The sequence below is a fragment of the Cornus florida genome, unplaced genomic scaffold, assembly GCF_030987335.1.
Source record: "Cornus florida cultivar Cherokee Brave unplaced genomic scaffold, ASM3098733v1 CherokeeBrave_3.0.0_Hap2_Chr08, whole genome shotgun sequence".
Taxonomy (NCBI): domain Eukaryota; kingdom Viridiplantae; phylum Streptophyta; class Magnoliopsida; order Cornales; family Cornaceae; genus Cornus; species Cornus florida.
The window spans coordinates 77436548-77449363 of NW_026775578.1; the positions used below are offsets into that span (position 1 = coordinate 77436548).

The 12816-nt window shown below is 38.9% G+C and overlaps 1 protein-coding gene across 2 annotated transcripts in view; it reads right to left on the reverse strand.

Moving 5' to 3' along the window:
• LOC132268155 (uncharacterized) overlaps positions 1 to 12779 on the reverse strand; it is a 41865-nt gene extending 29086 nt beyond the window's left edge. Inside the window, exons 1-3 of one of the 2 annotated variants that reach the window (XM_059768919.1) lie at positions 12287 to 12779; positions 11171 to 11312; positions 330 to 556 (exon numbers count right to left, since the gene is read on the reverse strand). In XM_059768919.1, coding sequence (XP_059624902.1) covers positions 330 to 556; positions 11171 to 11312; positions 12287 to 12562 — 645 coding nt within the window. In that variant the 5' untranslated portion in view covers positions 12563 to 12779. Of the gene's footprint in view, positions 1 to 329; positions 557 to 11170; positions 11313 to 11490; positions 11647 to 12286 lie in introns of those variants that run through there. The other variant, XM_059768920.1, reaches the window with a different exon arrangement.
• Between the last annotated feature and the right edge of the window lie 37 nt (positions 12780 to 12816).

Sequence of the window (12816 nt, forward strand, 5' to 3'; positions counted from 1 at the left end):
TACAGTCCCTTGGATAATTATTGACTAATAATGAAATGCACATAACAAATAGATTTTTTGCATGTATGTGTACATGATGTTATTATGAGTTTCATGTAGTATATTTTCTGTATCAAGTAATGTACATCAAAATGTCACACAGGAAAGATCTTCTATTTATACGTTAACAACCCCATTTCTAGTATCTCTATATCAGCATCAACAGAAGTCCAAATGTTGAATACAATATTTTTAAAATGCAAATAGAAGATTATAAAGCATATCTATATTTGATATTATTTTAAGATTTGATAACTCTGAGATGGTGTCAATTTTAAGATGCAACCTACCTTGAAGCAACGACGGACTAGGAACTGAGTTGTCAATCCCGTAAGCAAGACAGATGCTGCTACAATAGGATCAATAGAGGAAGGAATTGACACCACTTTATCTGCAGGAAGGATCTGCTCTTCAGTATATGAGCCCATTGGATTACCAGCGTAGCCAACAAGATCTCCCACATTCCTACCAGTTAGTCCAGGGCCCACAGCAGTCACCACACCAACTGCCTCCATACCTGCAAATGAAGATCTAGAGTAACTCAATTCTCAACCAACCCAAATCTGTAATAACCCCTTGTACGTTACAATTCAATGGGGCAAGTGAGTTTTTCTGGTTTATTGCTAATGCAACTATGAGTTTGAAATAAACATACCAACAATCATGACTCCTGCCGTTGGCAGGAAACTCACTGTGCAACAAATTCTCTCTCTACATAGGGTTCTTGTGGTGTACATTCTCTTTACATAAGGATTTGTGTTTTTTGTCTAAGAAAGAAAAAAAGGTTCATTTTATTTGTTGTGGTGAGAAGAGGAGGGAGGGGGAGATATGAGAGGCTATATGAGGCTCTTTTGGTGATGGTGCTTGGGTGTACAGTTGTGGTTCTCCCATTGATGAACTTGATTTCTCCCCTCTGCTACCTTTTTTTCTCTAAAAATAGCACCTTCATGGCAACATGGAATCATATCTGGATAATAGTTACGGTCTTCAGAGCAGTAGCGTCTCATAAAAATATTATCATTACCTCTTCAAGATCCCAATCCAACTACTGTGGTGATTTCTTTCTAAAATGTGATTTTTGGCCACTGGTTTTGTTCGGGTTTGGCAAGAGAAAGTGTGACAGCGGGGAAAAGGGAGTTTGTGGCATTTGTTTAGCAACTGGAGTTGTCGAAAAGGAGAGTGGAGAGAACATTAAGAGATGGAGAGAGAGGAGGGACAGAAGAGAGTGAAAGAGAGATGTATACATATACATACTATAGATCACTAGTGGACTTGTATATGTATATTTTTTTTGAAAAGTAATAATTGAAATAAAAAGGCGTTCAAGAGGGGAACGCATCCCTTATACAAAAGTGGAACTAGGGATTAAGATCCCAAAGAAGCCAAAAAAAATAATTAAATCTTCGGAAGAAAAACAGGACTTCCTCTTCACATAACTGAAAAGAGAGCGAATGATGTGAAGTTTTAGAATCGCCGTGGACGATTCTTTCCCTTCGAACATTCTACTATTCCTCTCCTTCCAAATGCACCACCCAACACAATGTGGTACAACTCTCCAATAATCGCGAACAGTGCTACTCACTCGGCATCCTCTCCATATACGAATCAAATCCAGACTTGTATATGTATATTAATATAATATATATTGATATGTGTTGTAAATAATGAAATAAAAGTGAAAAGAGAAATGAAACAAGAAGAACACATATATTACGTGGTTCAGTTACTAGGGCCTACATTAACGGCACAAAAAGCCCAAAGGGCTAAATCACTTTTATAATGCTCCCTCAACTCATTCACAGTACAATACTAGAGGCTCCTTTTTAAAGGAGAATAAATGATGAGAATGGAAAGAGATGTAAAATAGGAAACAAGGAGGATTTTTCTCCACGGATTCATCTAGTAACAATAAATCTTTAATAATAGAAAACAACATAAATTACTAGAAGATTTTCCACCACTGATTCCTCCATCAAATCTTCAATACTCCCCCTCAAGTTGGATCATGAATGCTCAACTTGCCATTGAGATGACGAGTGGCAACAAGTGTGAATGATGAAAAGAGAATGCGAAGAGCAATGCTACCGAACACATCGGCAGTCCAAACATTTCAACAAATAACTGCCGGAGACACAGCAAAGGCGAAGACAATGCTACCGAATACACTGGCAGCCGAAACAAATCAATAAAAATGCTGGAGACACGGCAAAGGCGAAAACAATTCTACCGAACACACCTGCAACCCAAACAAGTCAATAAAAAATTGCCGGAGACACGGCAAAGGCGAAGAACAATACTACCGAACACAATGGCAGCCCGAACAAGTCACAAATAGCACCGAGAAACCCTTAGCAACATTTCAGATGCTAAGGGAACAGCCTAAAATAGAGGTCCGAACCTAGGAAGAGAAATTAGGCTATAATACCATGTTGTAAATAATAAAATAGAAGTGAAGAGAGAAATGAAACAAGAACACATATATTACGTGGTTCAGCCGTTAGGGCCTACGTCTACGGCACAAAGAGCCCAAAGGGCTACATCAATATGTGTATACACTACATGTTATACACAGATCAATAATTGGTGTGTGTGGGTGGGTGGGGTGGGGTGGGGTGGGGTTAACAGAGACTATGAGGAGTTTAAGAGAGGTTGTAGCATTGCTGATGCCAATCAAACAGTCAACCCACAATAGTAAAGAAAATCGAAATGAATGAGTAAATGGACCATAGATTTCTTCTAAGAATCAATAGACACACTTCAAATTATGACAATAAAAAGATGTCTCCAATTGACCAGGTCCACCATTAAGTTTCTATTTAAAGATGATATCTGCACAAAGAGAGGGACTAATGGTATACTAAGAATTACTTATCAAAAAAATGGTATAGTAAGAATTGGAAGGAAGATGATTGCTGGAATGGCGATGAAGAGAAAGGAATGGTTGTGAGGGGCAGAGGAAGGATAGGTTGAGGGATGTGTGGTGGAAGAAACTGGGGGTGGCTAGGGTGGAGAGTAATATGGGAGAGGAGATGGGCGGAGGCTAATGGCAGCATTTGGTCGGTTTATGAGTTTTCATTGGCTTAGAGAGAATGAAGAAGTAGAGAAAGAAAATAGAAAAACATAAAATAGGTACAATGGCTTTTTTATCATATTTTGATTTATTTATTATTTTTAATAGAAAAAAGTCTTAAAAGGTATTAAGGGAAAAAAGTCATTTCCATCATACGAGTCCCTCTGTTTATCCAACAAATTCTAACAGGATAATTCAATATACAGGCAAGTAACATTTATCCTTGTGTAATTAGGCCAAACCACAAAGGTCAATGTAATTTACCCTTTATTCTATAAAATATCTAATTAGTGATTATATACATATTTGTGATGTTGTGGCCCGAATTTTGTTCCAGCCTGGGTCGCACTGCAACCTAGAAAATAGGTTTTGTGTGGGCCCAAACCCACCAAGCCACGGGGTCCCCCCAACCCAAAAAAAAAAATGACCCATTTTTTTAGCTTGCGGGTCTTGGACCTTGTTTAGGACTCTCTTGTAGCCAGGTATATATGGGCGTTTAAGATTTGAAGTGGGTAACGAGAAAACACTGAAAATCACAGAAGAGAGAAAGAGAGAGCGCTAGGGTTTGGGGACTGAAACTTGAAATCTCTTGATTTTGGCACACCGTGGACGTAGGCTTGGTCTTAAACCAAACTATGTAAATCTTTGTCTTTTTTGCACGTGCCGTGTTTACTTTTTTGACATGATTCTTATTTTGTTCTTGGTTCCTTGTGTTTGGTGTAACAATATTAAATATAAATTTAACTAGTAAACTTTAAAATATGCAAAGTTTAAATACTATAAAAATAATAAAGTTTACTCTATAAATGTATAACTAGATTTTTTTTATTTTTTTTGGTAAGTAATAATCGATTAAAAAAAGCGTTCAAAAGGAGAACGCATCCCTTATACAAAAGCGGAACCGGGATCTAAGGACCCAAAGAGTCCAATAGATTAACTAAGTCATCGGAAGAGGAGCAAGAACTCCTCTTCACGTAACTAAAGATAGAGCGAATAATATGAAGTTTCGGCGTCACCATGGACGACTCCTTCCTTACAAACATTCTGCTATTCATCTCCTTCCAAATGCACCACCAAACGCAATGTGGAACTATCCTCTAATAGTCGCATAAGCTGCTTCTCATGCGGCATCCCCTCCACGCGCTAATCAAACCCTTAGAAGATCGAGGCATTAGCCAAAGCAAACCAAATAAGCCAAATACAAGGTTCCAACAGTCATACGCCACGGGGCAATGCAGGAGGATATGATCCACAAACTCACCATCTCATTTGCAAAGGCAGCACCAATTAACAATATTGTTGCCTCTCTTTTCAAGTTGTCAAGCATCAAAATCTTGCCCCATACAGCAGTCCATACAAAGAATGCCACTCTAAGTGGAGCTTTAGAGCACCATATGGTCTTCCATGAAAAATTAAGGCCAACGAAGTTGGAGAGGCACAGAAACAAGGACCGGACATCAAATCTACCATGGGTAGAGGGGACTCACAGAAGATCATCAATACCTCTGCCAACTGCCTCCTGCTGATACAACATATCCAGAAGAACGCATACCTCGTCCATCTCCTAATCCTGAAAAGAACGCCTAAAACACACGTCCCACGTAATCCCACTGCTATCAACCAGATAACAGTCAGCTACGTAGGCATGTCTATCAGCGGCAATACTATACAATCTGGGAAAGGTGCAAAATAACGGCTGGTCACCACACCATAAATCCTCCCAAAATCCAACACATCTACCATCACGAACATTGAATTTAATATAGGAAGAGAAGACATCCCAACCCTTCCGAATGAATTTCCACATATCAACTCTTCCCGCAATAAAGACTGGACGAGTAGACCAGCCGCCACTCTCCTCCCCTAAACGACATGAAACAATCCTTCTCAAGGGCGATGCCTTTCCCTACTAAATCTCCATAACCATTTGCCCAAGAGAGCTTGATTAATGGGAACCAACCTTCAAATACCTAGACCACCCGACTTCATGGGCTTGCAAACTTGCTCCCACCTAACAAGATCATACTTAAACTCCTTGCCCCTTCCACCCCAGAGGAAATCCCTTTGGATCTTTTAAATCCTTTCGACAACAGAGCATGCGATTTGGAACACAGATAAGAAATAGGTAGGAAGGCTCGAGAGAGTGCTCTTTATGAGACCAACTTCCCCCCCCCCCCCCCCCCCCCCCCCCAATCAATAGATATTGCTTCTTCCACCCTGCCAATCTCTTCACATACCTATCAATCCCAACTCCCCACCCTCCTAGAGGAGACCCCCAAAGGCAAACCTAAATAAAGGATAGGGATAGGGAGGAAATATCCTGAACATCCCCAACCAGGACCAGCACGCTCTTGGCTACATTAACCTTCAGCCCAGAAACCACCTAAAAAAAGACCAGAATGCACCTCAAATATCTAAGTTGAGACACGTCAACATCACAAAAGACCAAGGTATCATCCGCAAACAGTAAATAAGAGATCTCCATCTGTGAGCTAGATCTCTGCCACCCAAAAGCCCTTGATAAGACCGAGATCCTTTGCCCTCCTCATAAGTTTGCTCAAGCCCTCCACAACGATGAGAAAAAGGAAAGAGTGAAAGACGACAAGGAATCTCCTTGTCTCAAACCCGAGAACATCCAAAGAAACCAGTAGGAGACCCATTCACAAGAACAGAGAACTTTACGAACGAAAGACATGTCTCTATCCATTTCCTCCATCTACTTCCAAACCCCATTCTCTGAAGTAAGTACAGCAGGAAATTCCAATTAACATGATCATAAGCTTTTTCAATGTCAAGTTTGCATAGAACTCTAGGGACACCACTTCTCAACCTGGAGTCCACACATTCACCTGCAATAAGAACTAAATCTAGAATCTGCCGTCCTCCGACAAAAGCATTCTGGGAAACCGAAATAATCCCATCCATAACATCCCTCATCCTAAGAGCAAGAACCTTGGCAATGAGCTTGTAAATGCAGCCCACTAAGCTAATTGGTTTAAAGTCTTTAATATTAGAAGCGTCACCCTTCTTAGGGATGAGGGCAATGAAAGAGGCATTTAACGACTTCTCAAAGACGCCATGAGAATGGAACTCGTGGAAGCTACCCATCACCTCGTTTCTCACCAGCTCCCAACTTTCCATTAGAAACCGCATAGTAAACCCATCTGGCCCCCGAGCTTTGTCACCATTACAACTAGAAATTGAATACATATTTAACATAGATTATATACACATATATATATAGATAAAATCACTGCAGCCACCACCTCCTCCAACAACCACCACCTTCTCATTCTCTTTCCTCTCCATTTACTTGCACATTCGCCTCCATCACCCCACCACCATCGCCCCCACTATCTCTCTCTGTGTCTATTCACCAACACCACTATCATTGCCTCCATCCCTTTTTCAAATTTAATGCGACACCATCACCGCTCCAACCTCTCTCTTATCTCTCCACCATCCAGAGCCCCCTCCCACCACCATCACCACGCCATATCTTCCCACAATGCCACCTTCATCACTACCAACCATGGGCCTGCCAGCTGCCACGACCTTCCAATATTATGACAGAAACCATCCACCACGGATCGAAACTATCTAAGTTGGGTGGGTGGGTGGGTGTGTGTGTGTGTGTGTGTGTGTGTGTGTGAGAGAGAGAGAGAGAGAGAGAGATGATGGTGGTGGAGGGTGTAAAAAATCATAATTCCCCAAGTGGATTTTTCAACTACCACAGCGTATAACCGCGGATTCAGCAGAAATAACACTAACTTTGCCGCATCGACAATGAAACCGCTCCATCTCTCAAATCAATACAATCACACAATATTATATCTACATTAATGCAAATCTTAAAAGATTATGTACCATTTATTAATGTGTTTGTAACTATGTGCAGGTTCCTCAAAGTGTTAAGGCCTTTTGTTATATTGTTGTGCAAATTGCAAAAATTCCCCTAGAGTATCAATCTGCTACAACAAATTCCCTAAACTATTTTTGAGGCAACAAGCCCTCCATCTTTCAAACTTGATAAAGAGTATAGAGAGAGGCGAAGAAAAGAGGAGGGATCTCTGACAGTAAAAAGGAAGGTGGGACTTGTAATGTACATATACCTAAGGGTATGAAAAGAAAATTAGATTGTTAAGAGAGAGCTTATTGGGTTTTACATTTTACTCATTTTTGCTAATTTCTCATCTAAAAACTATTAAACAATTTGTGGTAAGATGTCAATCACATTAACAATTTAACACAGTCTTCTGAAAATCTCTGATAAATGGTGCCAGAGTTATTTTCGCAAAAGTTCCATTCAAGGGTTATAGGCCAAAGCTCGGGGAGGTCTGGATGATTTATTCTTAAAATAACAATATAAAGGATCACAAAGAAATTGAACTTGAGAATAACTGTACTAGAAGTGTGACATGGTTTAGGGTAATGCTAGGAGAAGGGGAGGAAAAACACTAACATGAGTCATGAAAATAAAGAAAGATATGGTAGATTATGATTTAACTAATATAATGGCCTTAGGCAAAACAAATTCGTGTAGCCAACACAAATTGTTGAGACAAAAATTTGCTGAGTTGATTTGTTTTAGGTTGGAAAGTTACATGCACTTGGGTTGGTTAAAATCATTGAAAACCAAATTTCTTGAGTACTTTGTGAATATTCAAGGGTGAAAATCCCAATGTGTAACATCAGCTTTTTGAGAGACAATAAACTCCATCTTTAAGGTTGTAAGAGAAGGGAAGAGGACCTCGGTCTTATAAAGGGCTTTAGGGTGGGTAGAGATCTAGTCTATCAGGTGGAGATCTCTTATTTACTTTTTGCGGACGACACCCTGGTTTTCTATGATGCTGATGGGTCTCAACTTAGATTTTTGAAGTGCATCCTGGCCTGTTTTCAGGCGGTTTCTGCACTGAAGGTCAACGTGGCTAAGAGCGTGCTTGTCCCGGTAGGGATGTTCAAGATATTTCCTCTTTAGCTGCAGTCCTCGGGTGTAGGGTGAGTTCCTTTCCCATTCCTTATTTGAGTTTGCCCCTAGGGGTTTCCTTTAGAAGAGTGGGGAGTCGGGACAAAGAGATTAGCAGGATGGAAAAAGCAATATTTGTTTGGGGGTGGGGGGAAGTTACTCTTATAAAAAGCACTTTATCGAGCCTTCCCACATATTTTTTATCTATGTTCCAAATTCCATGCTCTGTTGTTGATAGGATTGAAAAAATACAAAGGGATTTCCTTTAGGGTGGAAGGGGCGAAGAGTTTAAGTATCACCTTGTCAGATGGGAGCAAGTTTGCAAGCCCATAAAGTTGGGTGGTCTTGGTATTAGGAGATTGGTCCCCTTTAATCAAGCTCTCCTAGGTAAATGATTGTGGAGATACAGGAGGGAAAGACATTGCCCTTGGCGAAGGCTAGTTTCATGTCGGTTTGGGGAAGAGAGTGGCGGTTGGTCTACTCGTCCAATTTCTCTTGTGGGAGGAGTCGGGGCATGGAAATTCATTCGGAAGGGATGGGATGTCTTCTCTTCTCACATCAGATTCAAAGTTCGTGATGGCAGATGTGTTCATTTTGGGGAGGATCTTTGATGTGGTGACCAGCCATTATCTCGTACATTTCCTATATTATACGGTATTGCAGTTGATAGACATGCCTACATAGCTGACTGTTATCGGCTTGATAGTAGTATAATTGTGTGGGACGTGCACTTTCGGCGTTCCTTTTAGGATTGGGAGATGGACGAGGTATGTGTTCTTTTCGATCTTTTGTATCGGCAGAAGGCAGTTGGCAGAGGTAGTGAGAATCTGACATGGATCCCCTCCCATGGTCATTTCGAAATTCGATCCTTGTTCCTATGTCTATCTAACTTTGATAGCCTTAACTTTCCGTGGAAGACCATTTGGCGTTCTATCGCTCCAACTAGGGTGGCATTCTTTATATGGTCTGCTGTATGGGGTAAGATCCTGACGATTGACAATTTGAGGAAGAGAGATAACTGTTTTGTTAATTGGCGTTGCCTATGCAAACAAGATGGTGAGTTAGTTGGTCATATCCTCATGCATTGCCCCGTGGTGTACGACCGTTGGAATCTTATACTTGGTTTGTTTGGCATGTGTTAGGTAATGCCATGTTCTTCTAAGGATTTGATTCATGCTTGGAGAGGATGTCGTGTGAGAAGTGATGGACGCGATTACTGGAAAATTGTTCCACATTGCGTATGGTGGTGCATTTGGAAGGAGAGGAATAGCAAAATGTTCAAAGGGAATGAGTCGTCCACGGCGACGCTAAAACTTCATATTATTCGCTCTCTTTTTAGTTATGTAAAGAGGAGTTCTTAATCATTTTTTTGGATTCTTTGGGGCCTTAGACCCCAGTTCCACTTTTGTATCAGGGACGCGTTCCCCTTTTGAACGCCTTTTTATTTAATTCTTACTTATCAAAAAAAAAAGGTTGTAAGAGAAAAATTACCCAAAAGATGCATTTCCAAACATAATTTTCTTTAAGGGTCCGTTTGGTTAGCAAGAAATCGATGGTGAAAAGTGAAAGGAAAAGGAAGTGAACTGAAGGGAAAGAAAATTAACTTTCTATTATGCATTTGGTTAGCATGAATTTTTTATAAGAAATTTGTGGGAAAATATTGTTTCATTAGTTTGGATAGCATGAAAGTGAAAAGAAAATAATTTGACATCCCAAAACTACCCTTATGAATTCCATACTAAGAATATACATCATGCAATACGCATAAAATCAAAAATAAAATAATATATACAATTAGATTTATATATGTGCATACATATATGATCAAACACATATTTAGTAATATTTTTTTTTTTTTTTATGCTTGTATTATATATTAGGACTCTGCTATTAAATTAGCTTACTTCTTTGTGAGTCTGAAAAAGAGTCCTAATTTAAGGGTAAAGAAATTGTAACCTAATAAGAGTCCTAATTTATCAATGAAGAAAACTCACTTCTTTTGTGAGACTGGATAAGAAAGAAGAGTAACAACTGATGAGGGCATAGCAGGAAATTAGTATAATATAATGATACAACTCTCACGGGAAAATAAAATTTTAGTGTGTTTTGTGGATGAAACATTTTGAGGAAAATCAACTAGTTGCAAGAATCTTATTTTCCTGAAAACTTTCCTTTTCAGACTAACCAAACCACAAATTTATTTTTAAAAAATTTGTTTCTTTTCCTTTCTAGTTAGTTCACACTAACCAAACGAAGCTTAAAGGAATTCCTCATGCTGGGACATTATTCTCAGATATCCTTATTTCAGGGATCATAATACTATTGCGGAAAAAGTTGTCTCAATTTCTCATTTTGTAAATAAAGCAAAAATAATATACATATATATATATATATATATATATATGCTACACAATAACAACTAAACTACAGGGGGTTGTAGATTATGTAGCTGCACATGTTGTGTGCTCCAAAATAGAACATTTAAAAAAAAATTAGTTATGTCCACAAAAATCATTCAATAAATGAGAGAGGAGTTCCAAAAAATTATGAATATTTTCTGTTCCTATCATTGTCAAATAATAATCCAGGGAGTCATTTTTAAATGCTATGGAATTATATATTCATCATTTAATAGGAGAAATAAAGCTATATTGTATGAAATAGAGTGTTGGGCATAGAAAAAGACACAAGAACGACACATCCATATAGCGGAAATGAGGATGCTATGTTAGATGATAAGAGGAACTAGAAAAGATAATGAAGTAATGAACATGTGAGGGGAACATTAAGCATAGTTCCTATAAATGATAAAATTAGAGAAAGAAGACTTAGATCTTAGATGGTATGGCCATATTCATCGTAGACCCCATGATGCACGAGTTAGAAGAGTAAGAATTGTTTGCCTAGAAGGTAAACGACAAAGGGCCAACCAAAAATTACATAGGAGGAAGTGATTAAAAACAATTTTAAAAAATTTAATCAAAGAGAAGACATGGTATATAATAGAAAATAATGGGAAAAGGAATTTATGTGGCCGACCCCATTCACATGGGATAAAAGTAAAGATGATGATGATAGGAGAAATAAAGCCAAACCTGGAGTAAAGGGCATAGTAGCCGCCTTATAAACTCCTTTCCGGAAGTATACATCGATGAAGTTTAGCCCAATGGCTTTGTTTTTCACTCGGATCTCCCCATCCTTTGGCTCACCTATTTCCACATCCTCCCACTGTAGAACCTGTCATCATTTTGACTTTGTAATGAGTAAAAGTCTTTCACCAACATAAATGGGTGCTTAGAAACTAATTTCAACCTAATCATAAAATAAATGAGAAAATCAACTCAACAAAGTCTTTGGATTCAGCTACTCAAAAATAAATGATACAAAAACTAAGTTTGATGTATTATTTACAGACCATTAAAGTGAAATCAAATGAACCGAGAATTCCAGAAAAATAGCAATGAATAAGATGTAATTCACCCTCTGTACAGAATGTAAAATAAAAGGGATAAAGCTCCTTCAATGATGATGACAATAACCGATTGTAGCTAATCATTTGTGCTAGTCAAAGGAAATAACCACGAGTTATATGCACAATCTAAAACCCGCACAAGCAATTAAAAAAAAAAAAAAAAAGCCCCACATAAGCATCTAGCTAGCGTTCCTATTTGACCCGGGATCCGTTCTCTCTCTTTTGACTTGCACCGGACTTACTAACTTGTCCTATCTGACGAAGCCCCTGATGCGCTTCTTGTTTTATAGTCCCTACGCCCCCTTATACATCGATCGAAGGGGCAAGGCTCCTTCCCGGCCCCTATCTTCATCTCTTTCTTATATAAGAACTGATAATTGGAATACAAGAAGGAAATATATCAATCTCTCAAACCAATATTCAAACAGTAATCATACAATACAGCAGCAAACCCAATTGAAGCATGATTGAAAATAAACACTTGATGTAATAATCCGTTCAAAAGAATACTAACATGAACTCTTATGAATTCACCATCTGAAGAGATCATCAAAAATAAAAGCAAATACTGTAATTAAATAGATAAAACATAATTAAAGTGGAAAAATTAGAAGATGGAATTGGGCAGGTAGATGATTACAAGAACCAATCTCGGATGATCCCAATTAGCACCGACAATAATGGGTAGTTAACATTTGATCAAATAATCTCTCTCTCACTCACACACACACAGAGGTACCTCTGGACCACCAAGTTGATGAACCCTAATGGCTTTGACCATTGTTGCTGCTGATGATGATGTAGAAAATGCTCTCACGGCTGGTTTGTTTATGAGAGTGGATGGTAAGTGAAGGCTTCTGTAATGATTGTTATTGATATTACTATTGCTCTCTCTTTGTAGTTGAAGAAATGGTGGTCTTGTCCTGCAATCGCGAGCACATGAGAGAAATGGGTTGGGTAGTGGTGATATACGATGGTGATGCTGATGATGGAATCTTAGCCTTGATAAACTCATTTTAGTCAAATTATACTCTTTTGTTTTTTTGTCTTGCCCTATGTAACACCAAGACTATGTTTGGTACGATGGGTTCAGCCATTCGTGCTGTGATGCAACCAACACAAAGGTTATATGAACAGCGAGCAAGAATGGATAGTCGCCAATCGTGGAAGGAAACGTAGTAGGAAATAGCTCATCAGAAGAAAGGCATCGGTCAACGCTAGAGGCATTAGAAGGGAGTAGCCACCAGTACAAGAAATATGACTTTATGA